The sequence below is a fragment of the Mercenaria mercenaria genome, chromosome 8 (assembly GCF_021730395.1).
Source record: "Mercenaria mercenaria strain notata chromosome 8, MADL_Memer_1, whole genome shotgun sequence".
Classification (NCBI taxonomy): Eukaryota; Metazoa; Mollusca; class Bivalvia; order Venerida; family Veneridae; genus Mercenaria; species Mercenaria mercenaria.
This window is the reverse complement of record NC_069368.1, coordinates 8,404,681-8,429,446: the sequence shown is the minus strand read 5'-3', so window position 1 is coordinate 8,429,446 and position 24,766 is coordinate 8,404,681. Positions and strand designations below refer to the sequence as shown.

Below are 24,766 nucleotides of genomic sequence, written 5' to 3'. Positions count from 1 at the left end.
GTCTCTTCTTCATATATACGGTTGTTGGAAAAACATTTCTGGATCAGAACACGAGGTATCACTGTCCTATTTTCTGTTGCATAGACGATAACAATAAAACTCTTCCTAACACAGACAGAAATACAGACACACCACAGTTAAACAACATTGAAATAATACCACAAGAGGTAACCTCAGTACTAAAATCATTATCAACAGGTAAGGCATCGGGTCCAGACTCAATAAACAACAGAATACTAAAAGAACTTTCGCAAGAACTAGCACATCCTCTCTGTCATCTCTTCAACAAATCGTTACAAACTGGAAAAGTACCTTCCCAGTGGAAACTAGCACACGTCTGTGCAGTCTTTAAGAAAAACGACCCTACCATAGTTTCAAATTACAGACCAATTTCTCTTCTAAGCACTATCAGTAAAGCTCTTGAACGAATTATACACAAACATGTTTTCAACTTCTTTATTGCAAACAACACTATTACATCTCTTCAATCCGGCATTGTTCCCAATGATTCCACTACAAATCAGCTCATCTCTCTATCTATAATACATTCTGTCTTTCTGAAGGAAAGGAGGCACGTGCTGTCTCCTGTGACATTTCCAAGGCATTTGACCGCGTTTGGCATCGCGGTCTCATTCATAAATTGCAAGAAACAGGTATAGCTGGTGTACTACTTAACAGGATCTGTGACTATCTCTCTGGGAGAAAGCAAAGAGTTGTCCTTCATGGTGTCTTTTCTGATATTCTACCTGTAAACGCGGTCGTCCCACAAGGCTCGAGTCTTGGTCCTCTACTCTTCTTTGTATACATCAATGACATTGTCCATAACATCAACTCTACTATCCGCCTCTTTGCAGACGATACCAGTCTTTACATCATCGTTGACAACCCATATAACTCTGCAATCACATTAAGCTCTGATCTTGATAAAATTCCCAGCTGGGCGAGTACCTGGCTTGTGGATTTCAACCCATCTAAAACAGAATCTCGATTACTATCTCGTAAAGTTCACAAACCTTTTCATCCACTACTTACCATGAATGGCGTTGCAATTCAAGAGGTAGAATCTCATAAACACCTTTGTGTCACTTTTGTCAACGATGGATCCTGGCATGAGCATATTGAAAACATCAAGATAAAGGCATGACAGAGGGTAAACAACATAAGGAGCTTTAAATTTGTTCTGGATAGAAAATCATTGGAAACTATCTATACTGCTTTCATTAGACCCATTCTCGAGTACTCTAATGTTGTCTGGGACAACATTACTGCCCAGGAGGAATTCGAACTAGAAAAGATACAACTGGAAGCCCTTCGAACCATATCAGGGACCACAAAATTAGTCTCCTTCTACAATCTGTACAAAGAGACCTGCTTCCAACCTCTGAAAGAACGAAAAAGGAAACAAAGGCTTATTCTTTTTTATAAAATATCGAACAATCTCGCTACATCTTATCTATCGTCAATAGTACCTAATCTCGTTGGGAACACTACTGCTTACAACCTAAGAAATGCTCAAGTCCTCAGACCTATACATTGTAACACACAACTCTAGTCTAATTCATTTCTGCCTCAAATAATATCTGATTGGAACCGACTGCCCACTGAACATAGACAAGCTCCCAGTCTCAGTAGCTTTAAAGGTACACTTAACACGGATGTCAAAAAGGTACCTTGTCATTACTACTTTGGTGATCGAAAGTCCCAAATTCTCCATACCAGATTAAGAACACACTGTAGCTCATTAAATGAGCACCTCTATTAAAAAAAAAACAACATTATTAACAACCTACGGTGCCCCTAAAGTGACATGTTACACACATTTTTTCCAATTAGGTAATGTGAGACTTTTTTTTATTTCGTTTAAACGAAATCATTTCGTTTAAACGAAATAACTTATTTCGTTTAAACGAAATCATTTCGTTTAAACGAAATATCATTTCGTTTAAACGAAATAACTTATTTCGTTTAAACGAAATAAAAAAAGTCTCACATTACCTAATTGGAAAAAAAGTGTGTAACATGTCACTTTAGGGGCACCGTAACAACCCTCTTTGTCTATGTGGGGAGATTGAAATCTCAAGTGTCCTCGATACCAGTGGCAGCGAACACAGTTACAAGATAAAATTATCCCTATAACAAAACTTTACATTACCACTTCTCCTATTTGGTGATGCAGATAATTCTCATCTTCACTCACGTTCAAGAATACATTCTATGCCATGTCCACAATTTACTAGTATACAGTCAACTCTAAATTCAGAACTTTTAAAAATATTTCAAACTTGAACGTTTTATAAAGAATTGAATGCAAGCATGCATTAATTTTACAATTAATTGTTGTCACTGTAATTTAGTATGTAGATCAAAGAGTTTGTATAAAGCTTATTAGCTTACTACTCGATCCCTTATTTTTGTAACATATATTGCAATCACGTGCTATTTGTTGAATAAAATATTATTTAAACCAAAAAATCCTTACGTAAAATCCTATGTACAGTATTTTTTCTTCCAAATCTATCACTTCTTTTCGTTTGTCCCGCTTTTTAATAGTAGTATAGTTTCTATCTGATTTACCATACACCCAGGGCCAAAGGTTATAAAATAGAAAAGGTGGAAACTCCACAGGTCGCTCAATACGACAAAAATGAAAATGTTGCAGGCTCGGTTTGATTGAGCCTGTTCATGGACGGTTGTGGAAATAAGTTGAGTTTTAAGACCAGTCTCAACTCCAACACTTCATTAATTTATTATGCGGTAAAATTCAAGATTGACCGTTGTTACACTTATCTTGTGCCCGCCAGTGGCAAAGCCATCTGTGGGGTTTAGTATGGAATCAATATACATTTTTGGTCTTCGTACAGGTAAGAGGTAAGAGAGCGTCTTACCTACTTATCGGCAAATATGTGGGGGTGAAGAAATCTGATCTTACTAATTAACTATGAAATTGCTGTTGTCAAACAAATTTGTGTCTTCAGAGGTAAGCTGAGTGTGAATTCCGTCATTTATTTTGTCTGTAATTTGGAGCCAAAACAGATGTGAATGTCTAGCAAAATGACGGACTGTTTTCAGTTTGTTTCAAAGGATTATGTTGAGCAAAGAATTAAAAGAGTCATTTGTTCCCTAGCTAGCTCTTATAGGGAAATGTTTAATTAAATATTTTCACACTTCATAATATCAGTATGTCACTGCATTCCTGTAAAGTACACCACAAATAAATGAGTCTGATAAATAAATTGCCTTTATCACTTGATTGTGGTCTTATCATGACCTTCCCAATTAAACCTGTCAGTTAAAAATTATGAAATAAGAACCGGGTTCTTACTGAATTTTTGGGGAAACATGAAGAACGCACCATTAAGAAGCAGTTTGCCAATAAGTGCATATGGTAACCCAGCCATATAACACAGATATACCAAAAGTATTTGTTATACCCCCTCCATGCTCAGGCGAACATCTTTCAAAACCGAGCTTGAAAATAATAAATATACAAAAACTAGAATGTGTCGGTAGGACACAGGGTGTGCCCCCCACTGGTACATTTGTCACAAATAAGGGGAAATAATTCAAATGTTTGCAGTCTTAATGGGGTATAGCCTCAACAAACATTTTATGAAAAGGATTCATTATTCTAGGTCCTATACTTTTTGAGCTATGAGCATCAAAACAAAAAATCCACTATTTTGGCTATTTCAAGGACCATAACTCTGTAATAAGAGCTAAGATTCTCAAGAAGAATGCCAAGTGTGCAAGGTCACATGATGATAAAGACTCCAGCAAGGTTTCTTGAATTTACATCTAATACCTTTTGAGCTAGGCACATAATTAGGTGAAAAGGTGCATTTTTTACTATTTCAGAGGCCATAACTTTAAAAATACTAGGTGGAGCCAGCCAAAAAATTAGAGGTGTGCAAGTTTATATCATGAGAAAGACTTATGCAAGTTTTCAACGATTTATATTAAACACTTTTTGAGCTAGATGCATCATAAGGTGAAAATGTGCATTTTTGACTATTTCAGGGGCCATAACTCTAAAAATGGGGGGCGGACCCAAATGAAAAATAGGAGGTGCGCAAGTTCATATCATGATTAAGACTCATGCAAGGTTTCATGAATCTATATAAAATACTTTTTGAGCTAGGCATGTCACAAGGTGAAAATGTGCATTTATGACTATTTCAGGGGCCATAACTCTGAAAATAGGGGGCGGAGCTAAATGAGAAATAGTAGGTGCGCAAGTTCATATCATGATTAAGACTCATGCAAGGTTTCATGAATCTATATCAAATATTTTTTGAGCTAGGCGTGTCACAAGGTGAAAATGTGCATTTTTGACTATAATTGTAACAGGGGCAATCAATCTTAAGACTCTCAAGTCATGATAATAAATATTTGAGTAGTGACATGAATGTGATTTGCTATTCGCATAACTTGCAATAGGGGACAAATAGAATAGAGGTGCGCAAGTTCATATCATGATTAAGACTCATGCAAGGTTTCATGAATCTATATCAAATACTTTTTGAGCTAGGCGTGTCACAAGGTGAAAATGTGCATTTTTGACTATTTTAGGGGCCATAACTCTTAAAATAAGGGGCGGAGCCAGACGAAAAATAGGAGGTGCGCAAGTTCATATCATGATAAAGACTCATGCAAGGTTTCATCAATTTATATCAAGTACTTTTCGAGCTAGGCGCGTCACGAACTTCGGACGGACGGACGGACGGACGGACTGATGCACGGACACCCATACGATTCATGTATTGGGTGGTCATTCCATTGTTTGGAAACAATAGAATGACCACTTAAGGAACAAAAGAATTAAGTGGTTACGGAATGAATACAAAGGGTTTCTATTGTCCTAGGCCACACCTGCTACCACCTAAGGTATCAATCGTATGAGCGGACGGACGCACGGATGCACGGATGCACGGACAAGACCAAATCTTTATGCCCCCACCACTCATGGGGGGAGGGGGCACAAAATCCCATTATAAGTGGATTATTTCTTTTACAAAATTGTATTAAATATAAAAACTAATAATACTTATTACGATAATTTATATAACTAATCTGCTGTAGAATCATGCATCCAAAATATGGCCTCACTGTCTTATTTGCTTTTAAGCAAACGTTCTGTATAATTTGCATCATGTACTAATAATCGTGTCTTGTCTGGCAGCCCATTATCCCTTTATTACATATATAAATGCCAAATTATTTCCTCTGATGTAGAATTATTTTGTATCCTGACACATTCCTTGTGCATCTTTGACAAATGAATTACAACGACACATTTATCAGTTAGAACGAACAAGTACAATTCCATATAAATCTACTTTGGATCCAAAGAAGAAAATGTAATTTCAATTTTGTGTCAGTATGGAAACATTTTATTAAAGGAACACACCTCCAGGTATTTTTAGCTCACCTGTCACATAGTGACAAGGTGAGCTTTTGTGATCACCCTTCGTCCGTCGTCTGTGCGTCCGTCCGTGCGTCCGTCCGTCAACAATTTCTTGTTTTGCACGATACAGGTTTCATTTATGATTTTATTTTAACCAAACTTGCACACAACTTGTATCACTATAAGATCTCGGTTCCTTTCTTGAACTGGCCAGATTCCGTCATGGGTTGAAGAGTTATGGCCCTTAAAGATCCAAAATTTGCTATTTTGGCTTTTGCAGCCATATAGAGACTTCATTTATGGTTTGATTTGATACAAACTTCCAAAATATCTTCAACAACAATAAATCTTGGATTCCATGACGAATCTGTCAGATCCAGTCGTAGGTTCCAGAGTTATTTTATATCTGATTACCTCCTCTGATTGTAATCAAAATGGATTTATATCAGTAAGTACTTATAGTACTTATTTGAAATTTCATTATTGTCATTAGTTAGACTGAGACAATCAGGGTAGATAACTATGGACTGATTTTATGTCAAATTACCTCCCTTTATTTCAAATTGGGTATATCTCCGTAACTAATGAAGATACTGATCTGAAATTCATTTATGTCAACAGATGTACAATCAGTGAAGATATATATTGACTGAATTTATGACAAATTACCTCCCTTTATTTTTTATCTAAATGAATACACCTTAGCAGCTTCTAATGAGATTGGTTTGAAACGTTATTTATGTCTTCCATGGTAAGAAATAGTCATATTAGATAACTCTTGATTGAACATTTATCGATATGAATACTTTACTAATATATTGTTGTATAGGCTTGTACTCTGTATCTTCTACATGCATATACCAATGCATGATTACCTCCCCTGATTTTAATAATAAACAAGAGCTGTCCGTAAGACAGCCAAGCTCGACTATTCGAAATATTGTCACAGAAGCAGGAAATTATTACCCAAAATGTTAAATATCGAAGGAGTTTTAAGTTCGAAATGGGACATAATTTGACCAAAATGCATATCAGAGTTATGGGACTTGATGCTATCAACTAGTTTAATAACCCCGAAGAAACATGTTAAGTTTCAATTCCATATCTGCATTAGTTTTGGAGATAGTAACTTGCATGTAAAACTTTAACCAGAATTTTCTAAGTCCAAAAGAGGGCATAATTTGCTCAAAATACATGTTAGAGTTATGGAACTTGACCCAGTGATGTTGGTAACTTACCTAGAAAAAGAATAAATAAGTTTCAAATCAATATGCCTTTTAGTAATAGCTGTATGTACTTGCACGCGTAACTTTAACCAGAATTTTCTAAGTCCAAAAGGGGGCATAATTTGGCCAAAATACATGTCAGAGTTATGGGACTTGACCCAGTGAGGTAGGTAATTGATCTAGAAAAGAAAAAATAGTTTCAAATCATATGCCTTTTAGTAATAGCTGTATGTACTTGCAGCAAAACTTTAACCAAATTTTCTAAGTACAAAAGGGGGCATAATTTGGCCAAAATAAGTCAGAGTTATGGGACTTGTGCTTTAAACACTAAAAAGAAGAAAATTGACGTTTAAATCATATTGCATTTTATATAGCTGATAGTAACTTGCATGCAAAACTTTAACCAAAATTTTCTAAGTCAAAAGGGGGCATAATTTGGCCAAAATAAGTCAGAGTTATGGACTTGGCACAAATAGTTTAATAACTCGAAAAAACATGTAAAGTTAAATTCAAATCTGCATAGTTTTGGAGTGTAACTTGCATGAAAACTTAACCAAGATTTCTAAGTCCAAAAGGCGGCAAATTGCTCAAAATACATGTAGAGTATGGACTTGACCAGTGAGTTGTTAATTGCTAGAAAGATAAAATAATTTCAAGCTAATATCCTTAAAGAACTGTATTCTGACATTCAATACTTACCAAGGTTGGACCTGACGCGTCGCGAGAGGTGAGTAGATACTAGATTTTTCAAATACTCGTTCTTAAAATGGATTATCTCGTAAACTATCTAAGAACTATTTGAAATGTCATTTTGTCTTTAGTGGACTGAGCAATCAGGGTAGATACTATGACATTTATGTCAAATTACCTCCCTTTTTTAATCAAAACGGATTATTCAGCACCAACGAAGATATTGGTTTTCATAATAACATTTATATTTACTGTGACTTACTCCATTAGAGTTATAGATCTAGAAGTAATCATTGTTCTAAGATACAACAAAATGCAGCATTTGCGCCTAGGACCCTCAAACTTGGTATGGAAATTGGCCCTGACTAGGTCAAAAGGGACTGTTACAAGAAAATGTCTATCCTGATGATATATAACGTGTATGCCTATGTGCTCTATGTCGAAACTTGATCATATTATTTTGAGCAATGGTACTCAGGTGAGCGATACAGGACCATCATGGCCTTCTTGTTTCATTCATTTATTCCAACATACATATACAAAAACTTTAAAAAAAGACAGCTTAAAACGGGCCAATGGTTGCCAATCTTTGACTGTCTTAAATGATGGAATGATGACAAAGACTATAATTTTAGGCACTACTTTAAGAGGGAAAAAGTAAAAAAACAAAAACATTCAGGTGCAAACGTTTTCATACCATCAATAATATCCTTTAAATGACGTATATTTCACGAAATGATACTCACTTATTTCAAAGGCTAATGAGCCCCAGCAGAATTTCATTACGACCAAAAGATGAAACTTAACAATTTAATAACCCTTGATAATATGTTTTTAAGCTTTTTATTCGCTTGTTTTGAAGAGACGCAAAATTGTTGTTGCAGCGTTATATACAGACAATAGGTGATGCAACATGGACTCAATGAATGAAACATTTCAGTAAATATGTATCTATTCTTAGTGATAGTGTTTCACCCCAGTGCTCCATCAGTCCAACAGTCAAATATATCGATACCAAACATAGGTCTCAACTTTTTTTTCTTCATTTTAATTCAGAAGATCAAACGATTTACTCGCAATTATTTCGAGACAGAAAATCATCGAACTTCATGTTGTTATTGTCTGTGGTCAGTAGATGACTCCTGTTGTTTTCTGGATCAGTAGGTCAAATGTCAAGGTCAGAGTGACTTCTAGACTGAAAGCGGTTTTCGATCAATAACTGGAGTCTATTTTAGCCAAAGCCTGCCAAACTTCCTAGGATGATGACAGTTGGAAGTAGATGGCGCTCCTATTTTGTTTTGGAGTCAGTAGGTCAAAGATTAAGGTCACAATTGCATTGAGACTAAAATGGTTTCTTATCGATAGCGAGCGACTGCTTGTGCCTTTGGCCATCAAAACCCATAGCACGATTGTTGTCCTTATTGATTTGGAATTATTAAAATTTCAAGGGGCTAACATATTCCTTAAAATTAAGCTCTCCGACAGGACATCATGCGGCATGTATGCGCTTTAACAAAAACACTTGTATGTTTAAATATCTATACATGATCTGTCATACAATGCATACATTTTCACAAGGATCCCTTAGTCTATAAGGAATGCGCATCATTATCAAGGACAGAAATAACTATGAAATGCCACAAATAGATGTTAGTTCTTTTACTAATTGATTTATTCTTTTCTATTTAATGTTATGGAGAAGCAATTGAATAGCTTAAATGGAAACTATACATAACGAGTAAGTCATCATAGGCTCAAAGCGCCAGACAAATAAATCTTATGCTGAACTTTTTTTACACTTACTATGGAAAGCCACAGCTGTCTTGTATGTCAGGCAATTTCATTCTGTGCTGTCCATTCTGGGTCGGATTCTTTCAAAAGCTATATAACTATGTTCATCTTGTTTACGAATAATTTTATCTTGTCCATATCAAAGAGGTATGTTCAGGACATACAGGATATGTCATTATGTCAAACTGCTATATTTTGTTAAAGCCTAGACCTGTCAAAGAAGTGTCATATTTTTCAGATGGCTGTGGCATTCCATAACCTATGCTTCAAGACATCTGCCTGATGTTGCTCTGGACCAATATAAGCATGGAAAATAAGAAACAAGAAAATATTGGGCAACATTAGCACCTCTTTATTGTCCAATAATTAGATTCTTACATGGTTCATATTGGTTATTGCTAAAAGTACATAAAAACATAATAACATATGTACAATATATATTTCTGTAGCATGCACACTTGTTATGCAGATCAAAGCTATCCATGTCTCTATACCTGGCACTCTGCCATCTTTTTTAAAAAGACATTTTTTTCTTAAAGGGACATAGCTCCGTGTTTATTTGAAATAATGAAGTTGTATTCGCATGTAAGTCATTGTCAATAGCAAGAAAACTTATCGTGAGTCAGTGAGTTCCAGACAGGAATTATGTATAAACAAACATGTATAAAATCATTGAAAGGTGTAAGTCATAAAAATATATATATAGTATTCTTTATATTCTATTCATAAAATGGCTTCTTAAAGAATACTGTTTTTAAACAATTAAGACAGAATATGTTGGATGTTGCTTATTAAAATTTTGGTGTTCATTTAGAGACATGTCCCTTTAAACTGTTTCAGAAAGTTAAAAATACACTGAATATCTATGTCAGATACTCGTAAATGTCTTGTTCCACTAATATACATGTAACCATGTATAGTCATGAAACATGATATTCATGGGTATCTCAAGATGAACGAATACCATGATAATGAATAATTCAATTATTCTCGAAATCACTTTACACTGATCGATCCAACTTTCCGCAATGATATGCTTTATCTATGTTGTTATACATGACACTACTGTAAAATCAGAAATTTTGGCATGGGAATTTTTCTCACTATATTTGCAGCATCTGTATTCACAAAAATAAGTACTTGTGAATATGTTATTATTGCTATCTTCATCATTTTATGTCTGTTTGTTAAGTTTGACATATATCACTATTACACAAATTAATTCAAATTTTATACATAACAAACATTAAGTCAGGTAAAATATCTGATTTTACAGTTATTGATGGTTTATGTAATTAAGTGACCAAATATTTCATGTCATTTATTTTGTACTTTATAACCAATTATTACAGGAACCCTTTCACTTATCACACATTAGTTTCTTAAGAACTTTTATACAAAAACTTTTCTATCCATCATTTTGTCTAATTTTCTGACAAAAACATAATATTTAAGTATAGAGAAAATAGTTTTGCATAACTATCACAAATGATAGTAAATATGGTAGCAAAATCTATACTGAAAACAGCACACATGCACACCAAATGTAACATTTATATATATATATATATATGAAATATGAATTTAACAAACAAAATATTAATAAAATACATTTTAGGTCAAACTTTCAACCAATAACAAAACTATCAGCACAGAGAAAACATGTTCAAAAGAACATTAAACTTTCAAATTTATTGTTATATCAAGCCAGTCATCTAAAAGTAAGTATTAAAGATAACAATACTCTTTAAAAAGAAGTATAAGGTACTCTCTACAAAGAAGGAAGAAAAAAGACAGTCTCACAATCTACTTCCTACTGAGCACATGTAATGAACAATTGTCTTGTAAGATACTTATTAAGGTCCAAGAAGTGTCCGGTCTGACAGGTCATTATCCCATTATTGATGATCTGAAATGTCAAATAATTTCCTCTGCTCTAAGACTGCTCTGTATTGTATATCTGGTCTGATACATTTTTTTGCAGTCCCATGACAGTGAAATAAGGTAGTATGTTTTTGTGTACCAAAATTTTAAGCAGACAGAATCAGTGTAAAATTTTTGAATTGTGTCTTATAAACCTGACATCAAATAGAAACATACACCTTTCATGTTGAGAGTAATTCCAGAAATATGTCGTAGCAAAGTTCAGTTAAATAATTTTGAACTCCCTAGATTAATTACCTCCCTTAAAAATACTTTAATGAATCTCTTTCCTGTAAGGGGAGGCTACTGCATAAGAGATTGAAACAACTTCACAGAGACCTTAACGAGTGAAAATAAGATGGTGTATATAGATAAATATTCTATAAAATAACACAGAAGCACCTATTAAAAGTTTCTCTTTGTATGCACACTAATTAATAATAAAAAATAATTACAACACCATGCTTGAACCATTTTTACGAAGTACAGGACAAGGTAGCAATTGTGGTACCCCATTATGTGTTTATCATGAATGTTAGCAAGAATTTTCTGTCAAAATAACACTTCTATCCTAAGATCTTTCTATTCCTACCCACTGAAAACAGATCAGTTATGCAATCGAAAAGTTATCTCAAACAATTTGTGAAAATCTCAGATTCATAAACAAGACATAAATTTTCTTTATATTTCGCCTATTTCCTTTGAAGTCCTATCTTAAATCAATGGAAATAGTTTTGGAAGCATAAAGTGCTCCAAAACAATTGTTTTGATACAATATCAATGTATCATGAGATTGTTTTATGCCTTATCAACATATCATGAGATCTATTCTGACTGGAATATTCACTTAATCTACTTAACTAATGCAAATATCATGTACTATCTACTTTTAATGTTTCAAGTTTGACATTTCTAAAGACAGTCTTAGCATTCACATCATTACCATATTTCAAGAGATACAAAATCTGCCTCGTTTGCATTTTCAAAGTAAAAACGAAAATTTCTCTTAAATCTGCTGAAACTTTTGTTGTATATATAAGTTGCCTTTGGTAAAAACTTTCTTTCATCTAGAAACGGACTTCTAACCCTTACCATGCTAAATTTCTACAATGAACTTGTCAATCTTCCAATTTGGACAGTACAATTTACTGTTAAAAGGGGTGCTTACCAAAAAGATACTGGCTGATTAGCGAACAGTGCAGATCATGATCTGACTGCACGGATGTGCAGATTGATAATGATCTACACTGGTCGCAAAGGCAAAGCATGGTAAGGGCTAAGGTTCACTCGCACATGTTTATATATGATGAATATATCATCTCAATGCATAAAGTTATACTCAACTGACACGTAAGATAAAATAATTCTCTAGAAATAATAAAACCTTATAAAAATGAAGCCCTAGATGAACAATCTCAAATATTACATTGTGAAGAAGGGAATAGTGACATATTCAAGGTGACAGTTCTGTCCTACCTTGATTTCAAAACAGATACAACACTTTGTACTTTACTCAGTGCATTATGTGTGTACTGCAAGATGAAATTACACCATATAATTTTACAAAAGGTCCAATGGTTTGCAGTTTTCATGATTAAAAAGTCAACACCAGTTTTCATCTTTTTTATTTATTTTTTTACTTTTTATTTACTCATTTTTTTTTGAAAATTAGGAGGAGGCAAAATTAATGTAAGAGACCAATAATAGTGTCAACATTGTATTTCACATGCTCCCTGCAAATGTTTGAAAAATAGTCCCAGATGAAAACTATATTTTGAGATCATTTAAATTTTGCTGAAAAAAAAAATGAAAATTCTGGCCACACTTTAAACTAACAAGAAAAAATTATTACTCTCCAAGCTGACAATCTGTATCATAAATATATTACCTAAACTAATGCCAATATGAGAAATAGCGAAATTTTAGTCTCGTGAAAATATCTGATGAAGTATCATTTTTCTGTCAAAATACCGAATATCAGCAGTCACACTGCTAATTGGATTTTTTATACTATAAAAAAATACATGTACTTACACGGTCAGTCTGATAATATATACACTATGCATAATATAACATGTATAACAAATGTAGATATAGTAATCACATATTTGTTACTTAAAAAAAACAAACTATACTTTGAAATCATAAATGTTCATGAGAAACCAATATTTGTGGCTTTAATGTGTCAAATAATTTTTATTTCATGTAATCTTCACACTTTGAAATCCATGAATTCATATGACAAAAACCACAAAATTTCAAGTCCATAAAATTACTTGATTACGCAATAAACACAATAATGAACCAACAAGACCAGAGAAAAATAAATTATGTCATGGTTAACAGGTGTGGATGAACACAATCAAAAGGAGTTTGGTTATACAGCATGCCCCCTAACTAAACTCGTGTCCTGATTAATCAAGGCAGTAGTAGAAACAGGAATGAATTGATCATAAGGTAATCATCAAAGAAAAATGTCATCATAAACGAATATGTTGTCAGTGGCATCATTGTTGTACTTCTGTAATATAGTGCATAGAAAATGATTTCTACTTTACTTAGTTGAGTAAATTTTTATACTGATTAATCAAAAATCATCCCCTTTTTGTATCGATTAATCAACAATCAGGCTATTTTTGATACCTTTTTTGTACTGATTAATCGCTAATTTTTATACTGATTAATCACCAACCAGGCTATTTTTATACTGATTAACTGACAATCATGATATTCTGTTACTGATTAATATTGATGATCTTTAATACTGATTAATCAACAGGCCATTTTTGCATCGATTAATCACTGTAAACAATTTCACTCTTTGCTAATACTTGTACTGACATTTAAATCTTACAAGCATTTTTAAAAATAGTTCAGCTTTTCACATTGCAACTTAAAAATGTAAAAATGACTGTTTTCTATCAATTATTCAAAAATTATGTGAAAATTACTCAAACTACAGAACTTGCAAAAATAGTATTGTATTCAACAACAACTTGTGTCTGAAATTTGGACTTTTAAATGCTAAATATTCTCTTTGTACTGTCATTCTTAAATCAGCATTTATCTTAATAAAACTTCACACGAGGGTGCTTCCTGCAGCTAAAGAAAACAGCAAAGTTTCATCAGTATAAATTTGCCAATTAACTGAATATTTATCAATCTTAAGTGCGAGTTTCAGACTTTTTTTAAAACTTTGATGAATTTGAGCCCTGAATATTCAGCTGCAAAAAAAGAATAAATAAAAAAAATACACTTTTCACACCACAGTTCCTATAAACTTAAATATCAATAAAAATATGTCAATTCTAAATATTAACATGACAAAGTATATTTGTTCAACAAGCTGTATGTACCCTATAAAACCACTAGCGCAGATATTGCATGTGAAGAAAAGATAACATAAAAGTGCTATAGAAAAAAATATGACATTAATTACAACATGTAAATAACAGACTGGTTACAAGCATCATCACAATATAATTGATCATGGTAGAGAACAGTACAAATATAACATAACCATGGTTTTTTGGACAGAAAAAAATCTTTTAACTATGCTGTTAACAGGAAGGGTGATGGTAAGTGGGGTAGAGTTTGGAATACAGAAACAATCCTCCTCTACCTCCATTTCCCCAGCTCAATTTGGCTGAGGCAGACCAGACCCCCATCTCAGCTTTTCCTTTGGTTTTTCCACACATAACAGACGAAATTTCCCCCCACCTAAGCAACTAAACAAAAGTAAAAATATAGTAGCCAGCATCTTTTTTTTTGCATATGTATCTTAAAAGCAAATAAATGTACATCCATCTGGCCTCAAATATATATTTTGAAAAAAACAAATGACTATGAAATTCAAACTGCACATGAGTATTGCTCATTTTCTGGTGGGTTAAATGGCTATTTATATAAAGTATGCATAAAAATGTTTACATCAACATTAGTATAAAGTCCATACCCTAATGTTTGTCAAAACATTCATTTTTTGTATGTGCATTTACAAATGACAGTATGAACTTAATTGCAGGGGTAGTCCACAGACGCCTTTTTGGCACTATACATAAAGTGGCAAGTAATTTTTAGTATCAGTACCAAATACCAAACATGATGCCAACCATGATAAAAAGATTTACAGTTTTGATATTCATTTACAAAGCAGAAATGGAAAATGATAAAAAATTGACTTACAGAAAGGCCCCTTTTGAAAATGCAAAACCCTGGGAGAGAATGGGGTGCGTGCATTTGGTGGTATATGGTCAACAACATTAAAATTTTAGCCAAATGTTGATGACTACAGGCAACTTCATACAGATACAATGAACAAATAAAACGATGAATAAAAATGAGTCGCGCCATGAGAAAACCAACATAGTGGCTTTGCGACCAGCATGAATCCAGACCAGCCTGCGCATCCGTGCAGTCTGATCAGGATCCATGCTGTTCACTTTCAAAGCCTGTTACAAACAGCATGGACCCTGACCAGACAGCACTGATGCGCAGGCTGATTTGGATCCATGCTGGTTGCAAAGCCACTATGTTGGTTTTCTCATGGCGCGGCTCATATATTGCTGGGAATGTGCATAGTTCACAGTCATTTGCAAAGGCAGTTAAGTCTTCCTCTTTCCCATTTTAACACCGTTTTTATTAATAATAACAGAGATGATGAAAACATTTTACCATTTGTTTTGTTTACAACAGCGAACTAATTAATCGTAGTATGTTTGTTACAGACATGCTATAAATAAAGTAGAGCTCAGACAGGATATGAAAATGGTCTGTTTTATCTGAGGTTTCCTAAATAGTTCTTTAATAGTTCTCTCCATCTAACACAAGTTGTTTTGCAAAACATTTTTCAGTCTAAAAGGCACTGTGGCCTTGTACTTTTAACCTTTACCCTGCTATATTTCTAAAATGGACTGGTCCATCATTCAATCTGGGCAGTACCATTTACTATTTGAAGGGGTGTTCAATGAAAATTTACTGAATGAATCGCGAACAGTGCAGACCATGATCAGCCTGCATGGATGTGCAGGCTGATCTTGGTCTGCACTGGTCGCAAAGGCAGAATCAATTGCTGGTTAAGTAATTAATGCAATACTGGTCATAACAAGCACCTCGGAAGTTACCGTATTTCATGGTTAAAAATACACTGAACCTACAGTTCAAATTAAAAAAAAATCTTACATACAGTTATACAATGTATAAATATATAGCAGTAACACGTAAAAAAAAAATCACCGCAAGTAATTTGGAAGAATAACCCTATTTGACCTAACTGCCCCACCTTTTCTGCACTCATGCTTACAAAATTTATACAACAGATAATGATAAATATAATTATATTGTTTGTCTAGATAAAGGCAGCTTGATGACGGAAAATCCAAATGAAATTTCAGAATTTATGTTATAAGTAGAGCCTGCAAAAAATAAAATGAAATCTTGTAAAACACCATGTGGTCACTTTAGGACAATTTTATTCGTGTTTTAATATCTGAAAAAATCTGTGCATCGTTAAATGCTTATTAAATGGGTAAATGTGTAGTAATATCAAAGTTAAATGATGACAATGATGTTATTTCCTTTCAAACTTTATTGAATTATGCATTCTGGGGCCGTGCATTGGTTATGTTGCCCATGGAACACAAACAATTACACTGAAAGGTGTGACAAGAGCAGTAATTTTAAGCTAGAATGGCATATTATTAACATTAAGTGGAAAGTCTGCTGAATATATGATAATATTTTCTGGTGCACCTCTGTTTCCCTGCTCAACGCTATTTCATAATTTGATCCATGCAACTACGAGTACCCATAATCTGATCCATGCAACTACAAGTACCCATAATCTGATCCATGCAACTACGAGTACCCATAATTTGATCCATGCAACTATGAGTACCCATAATTTGATCCATGCAACTACAAGTACCCATAATCTGATCCATGCAACTACAAGTACCCATAATCTGATCCATGCAACTACAAGTACCCATAATTTGATCCATGCAACTGTGTGTGGTTTGCACTAATATTAGTTCAAATCAAGTGTTGATGCCATGGTTTGTACTATATTCAGTCCTTATATGGCATTGATAACACAGTTACCATATTCACTAAAGGCCATAAAAGTTCTAATTTTGAGCAAATTCATTTTGATTACTATTTCTCAGGAATTTCTACCTAAATCCAATGTGTTACGAAGCATGCTTTCAGACTCAGCAATTTATTAATTTTTTTTGATATTGATTAAGTAATCATTGTAATAATACATCAAATATTAAACCAAAGTGCTCCTAAAGACATAAAATACTTCAAAAAACCCTTAATTTGTGGGCAGTCTTGGCCAAAACGGCTATAGTATTTCATTTGAATATTTTTTGTTTGTGGATTTAAAATTTTAAAGATGAAATGAATAAGATGTTGATGTTCAAATCTGCTGAGAGACACAAGTACAAAATCTACAAAAATTAATCCTCAAAGAACATTAAGAATTTCACAATATGTAGAAAAGGTCTCTTCTGCATCAGTTTCACAAGAAAAAACTGCTGTAAAATTATCTTTATTTGACAGATCACTTTATATACATTAATCTGAATATTAATACAAGAGTAACTGTACGATTTCTGATATTTTCTCTGCACTGGTACGTGTTTCGAAACATGGTTTCATCAAGGGTCGAGGGATGGGGATTCTCCCCAGTTATGTGTGACCTGAAGCCCCAGCTACTTTTTCTATGACAAGTGCAGTTCTATACTGGAGGACCCATGGACATGGCTTCTACTTTGCAAATTCCATTGTCAAGTTTTGTAATTAATGAAACCCCTGATAATGTGATATGCATCTGAAAGCATGCCCCTCTCACGATAGTTTCTTTATATACTGAACAGAAAACTGTCTAACTATTACAATATTTTCGGAGAAATTCCAATCAGTTCACAAATTGCCCTCATCCATTAAAGTACTCATGTCTGTTGTGATTTTGTCCATATTGTCCTTGTATTTACCGTCTGGCTTGAAGATTATATCCATTAAAGTAGGATCATTAAATGTTTCAAATATGATATCAATCCTTGATTTCGACTTGTCTTGGAGATGTCGTTTGACTAACTGCTGCAGGAGTTCACGACACTCTTCAACAGAATGAGACAGAAAGTTCTTGTCGTATGTGAAATCTACAGTGTAAAAACTCACCACTGTCATAGATACAGAATGAAACTTCTGTTTGAAAGACTCCGCAATTTTCAACTCGTCTGCATTAAATTGATCATTTCGGTACAAAATGCCGATTTTGACGACTGTTTTGATCACGTATTTGAGAATTTTGTCTGCATCTTTTTTCGCTGGCATGTAATCTTTCAAGATACGATAAGCATTATCAAGCACTCTTGCAGTTGTATCGTCGATGAAAACCTTTGCGATTTTTTTACTTGACATCTTTCCCAGCAGTTTCTTCTGTGCACGCAGTCCAAGACCCTTCGAGTCAAAACCGGCACCCGGCTCTGAAGCCACTGAAATGACAAACAATAAAAACTTGATGTAAGGACATATTTTATAAGAGGACCATGATGGTCCTGAATCGCTCACCTCTTCCCACATGACCCAGTTTTGAGTATGAAGTCGTTTTTTCTATTATTTGACATAGTGACCTAGTTTTTGAGCTCATGTGACCCAGTTTTTAACTTGACCTAGATATTATCAAGATAAAAATTCTGACCAATTTTCAAGAAGATCCATTGAAAAATATGGTCTCTAGAGAGGTCACAAGGTTTTTCTATTATTTGACCTATTGACCTAGTTTTCAAAGGTACGTGACCCTGTGTTGAACTTTACCTAGATATCATCAAGGTGAACATTCTCACTAATTTTCATGAAGATCTCATGAAAAATATGGCCTCTAGAGAGGTCACAAGGTTTTTCTATTTTTATACCTACTGGCCTAGTTTTTGACCGCACGTGACCCAGTTTCAAAACTGACCTAGATATCATCAAGGTGGGCATTCAGATCAATTTTCATGAAGATCCATTGAAAAATATGGCCTCTAGAGAGGTCAAAAGATTTTTCTAATTTTAGACCTACTGACCTAGTTTTTGACCGCAGTTGACCTAGTTTCAAATTTGACCTAGATATCATCAAGATGAACATTCAGACCAACTTTCATACAGATCCCATGAAAAGTATGGCCTCTAGGGAGGTCACAAGTTTTTTTTATTATTTGACCTACTGGCCTAGTTTTTAAGGCACGTGACCCAGTTTCAAACCTGACCTAGATATCATCAAGGTGAACATTCTGACCAATTTTTATGGAGATCCATTCACAAGTATGGCCTCTAGAGAGGTCACAAGGTTTTTCTATTTTTAGACCTACTGACCTAGTTTTTGACCGCACATGACCCTGTTTCGAACTTGACCTAGATATCATCAAGATGAACATTCAGACCAACTTTCATACAGTTCCCATGAAAAATATGGCCTTTAGAGAGGTCACAAGTTTTTCTATTTTTTGACCTACTGACCTAGTTTTTGATGGCACGTGACCAACTTTCGAAACTGACCTAGATATCATCAAGATGAACATTCAGACCAACTTTCATACAGATCCCATGAAAAATATGGCCTCTAGAGAGGTCACAAGGTTTTTCTATTATTTGACCTACTGACCTAGTTTTTCAGGGCACGTGACCCACTTTCGAACTTGACCTAGATATCATCAAGGTGAACATTCTGACCAATTTTCATGAAGAACTCATGAAATATATGGCCTCTAGAGAGGTCACAAGGTTTTTCTATTTTTAGACCTACTGACCTAGTTTTTGACCGCACGTGACCCAGTTTCGAACTAGATCTAGATATCATCAAGATGAACATTCAGACCAACTTTCATACAGATCCCATGAAAAATGTGGCCTTTAGAGAGGTCACAAGGTTTTTCTATTATTTGACCTACTGACCTAGTTTTTGATGGCACGTGACCCAGTTTCGAAACTGACCTAGATATCATCAAGATGAACATTCTGACCAACTTTCATAAAGATCCCATGAAAAATGTGACCTCTAGAGTGGTCACAAGCAAAAGTTTACGGACGCACTGACGGACGATGGACACCGCGCGATCACAAAAGCTCACCTTGTCACTTTGTGACAGGTGAGCTAAAAATTAGGGTAGGTAGGTCGGAATTTTTTTTTGGGGGGGGGGATTTTTTTTTTTATTGAGACTTTTGGAAAATTATTTTTATGTCAAAAAATGAATACAAATAAGAGGGTTATGCCTTTAAAGCATCAGTAAGTTGATTTCTAACATCACTGAGCATGTTTAAAGCATAAAAAGATTAAAAAAAAAATATTCTCAAAGGCCATAAAAACATTTAGGGTCGCGCCAAAAATTTAGGGTAGGCCGGGATACCAGAAACAAACAATTTTGTTTTTGCCTTAACAACATATCTGAAGACAAATTTACACAAGAGCACCGCCTTGCGGGCGCTAACGCTCATCTGATTTTTTTTGTATAATAGAAATATTGTCCTACCCATGATTTTCTAAGTCTAAAAAGGGCCATCACTCTTGCAAAAAGCAGGATAGAGTTATGTTTCTTGATGTATAGTGTCCACTTATGATGGTGAAAAACTGTTGCAAGTTTTAAAGCAATTGCTTTGATAGTTTATGAGAAAAGTTGACTTAAACATAATATTCAACCAAGAAAATGATTTTTCTAAGTCCAAAAGGGGCAATAATTATTGCAAAAAGCAGGATGGAGTTATGTTGCTTGCTGTACAGGGTCAGCTTATGATGGTGAACAAGAGTTGCAAGTTTTAAAGCAATAGCTTTGATAGTTTAAAGGAAAAAGTTGACCTAAACATAAAACTTAACCAAGAAATCTGATATTTTCTAAGTCCAAAAGGGGCCATAAATCTTGCAAAAAGCAGGATGGAGTTATGTTTCTTGCTGTACAGGGTCAGCTTATGATGGTGAACAAGTGTTGCAAGTTTTAAAGGAATAGCTTTGATAGTTTAGGATAAAAGCTGACCTAAACATAAAACTTAACCAAGAAAACTGATTTTCTAAGTCCAAAAGGGGCAATAATTTTTGCAAAAAGCAAGATGGAGTTATGTTTCTTGATGTACAGGGTCTGCTTATGATGGTGAACAAGTATTCCAAGTTTCAAAGCAAAAGCTTTGATAGTTTAGGAGAAAAGTTGACCTAAACATAAAACTTAACCAAGAAATCTGATATTTTCTAAGTACAAAAGGGGCCATAAATCTTGCAAAAAGCAAGATGGAGTTATGTTTCTTGCTATACAGGGTCAGCTTATGATGGTGAACAAGTATTCCAAGTTTCAAAGCAATAGCTTTGATAGTTTAGGAGAAAAGTTGACCTAAACATAAAACTTAACCAGGCAACGCCGACGCAGACGCCGACAACCGCTCAAGTGATGACAATAACTCATCATTTTTTTTTCAAAAAAATCAGATGAGCTAACAAGAGCTGTCAGTGGACAGCGCACTCGACTATTCTCAGTGCTTGATAGTATAATATAAGCAATGAGTAAAACTTTATCATTACAATAAGCATATTCTTAGTCAAAAAGGGGCCATAATTCATTGCCTCCTCCTTTTTACAGACTGGGGTCATGATGGTAAACAAGTATGCAAAATATGAAAGCAATATCTCAATGGACTTTGAAAATATTTGGGGTGGTACGCAAACTTTAACATTTATTTTAAGTCAAAAAGGGGCCATAATTCAGTCAAAATGCTTGATAGAGTTGCCTCCTCCTTTTTACAGACTGGGGTCATGATGGTAAACAAGTATGCAAAATATGAAAGCAATATCTCAATGGACTTTGAAAATATTTGGGGTGATACGCAAACTTTAACATTTGTGTGACGGTCATGCTAACGCTCACGCCAACGCTGGGGCGAGTAGGATAGCTCCCCTATTCTTCGAATAGTCGAGCTAATAAAGTACAATGTTTTACATTATAACCTCTATCAACAACACCTCAGATGAGCAAACATCTCTAAACAATGGCAGATATTTTCTTTTTCCCAATTTGGTAATTTTTTTCTAAAATTTACTTTTACGTAACAACAATCTCTGTAAAAAAAATTAGCCTTCAAAGAGTCCGCACCATGAACATTGCACACTGTATTTACTGTACACCTTAAATAGCTTGTTTTTATAATTGCCACATAATTCCTAGCTATATATTCCTGTTTTTTGTTTTTGTAACAAATATTTCTAATACAATGTTTGTCTTATCTTCATAAGTATATAATTATATATACATAAAATTTAATATAAACTGGTCTATGACATTTAACCAGTAAATATGTTAATTTGAACTTCTTTATGTTTCTTGTTGGTTGTTTTGTTTTAAGTCACATCAACATATTGCAGGTCATTTCCATCTCTCACCTTTTTGATAATGGTACTGGCGAGCACCTGGGTAAAACCAACGACCCTGCATAAGGTATCTGTATGTTCTTTATACATGGCAACATGGGGAAAGTGACTGAACACAGCAACCTTAACAAACAGTTAACAGCCTCATTCCAAAGTTAAGTCTAACAGTATACAGTATTGGTATTCGGAAGTATTTCATTTACAGAACACATTTTTTTCATGGTTTTTACTTTGCTTGCCTCTTTTATAACATGTGAAAGTACAGCACTTATCTCAAATATCAAGCTGTATGATAAGACAGGCAAGTGGAATTCCAGGGAAAATCCCATCATTATTCAGGTTTAATAAACAATATAAAATGATCTCTAAAGATCTCCACACTGAAGATCTCTGCATTCCTGACAAGCCATCCAGATTTCTAAAGACACCTTCAATGTAGATCTTGCCTACTGGCATACATTCATTTCAGAGTCAAATCAAGACAGAAACACATAACTGTTTATTTTAGTTTATTTGTTAGTTTGTTTTGGGTTAAGCACTGTTTTTCTACAGTATTTCTGCTATATAACAATAGACAGTTAACATAACCAGGATTCTGTACCAGTATTAACCTTTTCTCTGCAAGTAAGTGACAACTTCTCCATATGCATCAAAGGTGGTGGACAAATGACCCCAGACACAATATCATCCACTGATATGTCAAGACAGTATAAATTATTGCCAACAACTGCACTATCTTTCACTGACACACACACATAGAAGATATCTGTTTTATAATTTCATAGTAAGTCTGAAATATTTTTTTCCTTTACTTCTTTCAACAAATGAGAAGACTGGAGTACAAAAAACAAGAATTATTTGGCTATAAATGTCTTTTGCACAGTGCATTTAAATGAAATATATCTTGAACATCCCACAGTTACTATCTTTTACAGGTATTGAGAAATAATTTAATTTCACGGCATTAAATGTTGTAGTTTTGGTATAAAAGGTAATTTCATGGGGCCATAAAACCACAGATTCTATATCTATATTGTACACGCATATTAAACTTTTGTTTGAATTTATGAACTGAGCAATCAGAAAATTTACAAAAAATAATCCTCCAAGAATAAAGTGATTTCTGTGTATATATTGACCCTGGTCATGCAGCGATACCAGTCAAAGACCTTAACTCTGGTCTGGCTGAGTGAAATCCAAACGAGAGCACACATGCACAACTCCACATGCTATATAACAATCCTCTACTGTTTTATGACTCTATGTAAAAGTCCATTTTGGGATACATGGGTCACCAACTTTTATGCCCCTAGTGCATATTTTTGACTAAGTCATGGGCCGTAACTCTGGTCTGGCAGAGTGAAATAAAAACAAAGAAACTCAGGTGTACAGAGTCATTTGCTGAATAATATTCCTACATGGTTTCATGATTACATTTGTAACATAAATCAAGGACCATAACTCTGGTCTGACTGAGTGAAATCCCAAACAGAGGGGTTTTTCTCACTATTTTTTTTTTTAGTTTAACATGTGCATTTGATAGATATCAGAATATTTCAACAATCTAAAAATGTGTGTCACTTTGGACTTTATTTATTTCTAGCCTATTTTGTTGCACAACAAAGACAGACAAAGGCAGGTAATAATATTTTACAAAGCTGCATTTCTAATGAATTCTGGCTAAATGTTATGCAAATCTTGAATAAATATGATATAAAAGTTCTTATATCATTCCTTAGGCTAAACATGTTTTTCAAATATATACTTATGCTAAATTTACTTTAACTTGGTCGGAACAACGGGACAGGAATTCAAATTTTAACTAGAAAATGCTTTTGTAAAAAAGCGCATGTCTCCCCAAATGCAAAGTCCTATAGGCAAGAAGTCAATAGGGGTCAGGAGCAAAAGTCAAAGAGACACTGATGGTTGGCTGCAATAGGGATCATCTACTTGGCATGTCCAGTCATCCCGCTAAATTTCAACTCTTGGCCTAGTGGTTCTCAAGTCACTGTTCAGGCTCCTGTGACCTTGACCTTTGATCAAGTGACCTCAAAATAAATAGGGGTCATCTACTCTGCATGTCCAATCATCCTATTAAGTTTCAACATTGTAAGTCAAGTGGTTCTCAAGTTATTTCCAAAAAATGAATTTACATGAACAGGCCACTGTGACCTTAAACTTTAATTGACTGACTCCAAAATCAATAGGGGTCATCTAATCTGCATGTTCAATCATCCTATGAAGTTTCAACATTCTGGGTCAAGTGGTTCTCAAGTTATTGATCAGAACTGGTTATCAATGTTCAGGCCCCTGTGACCTTGACCTTTAACAGAG

The 24,766-nt window shown here is 34.3% G+C and overlaps 1 protein-coding gene across 3 annotated transcripts in view; it reads right to left on the bottom strand.

Moving 5' to 3' along the window:
• Positions 1-9,447: 9,447 nt before the first annotated feature.
• LOC123523100 (tumor necrosis factor alpha-induced protein 8-like) overlaps positions 9,448-24,766 on the bottom strand; it is a 54,777-nt gene continuing 39,458 nt past the window's right edge. For all 3 annotated transcript variants that reach the window (XM_045300731.2, XM_045300732.2, XM_045300730.2), the window contains one exon: positions 9,448-18,539. In XM_045300731.2, the coding sequence (XP_045156666.1) occupies positions 17,965-18,539 (575 nt within the window). In that variant the 3' untranslated portion in view covers positions 9,448-17,964. The remainder of the gene's footprint in view (positions 18,540-24,766) is intronic.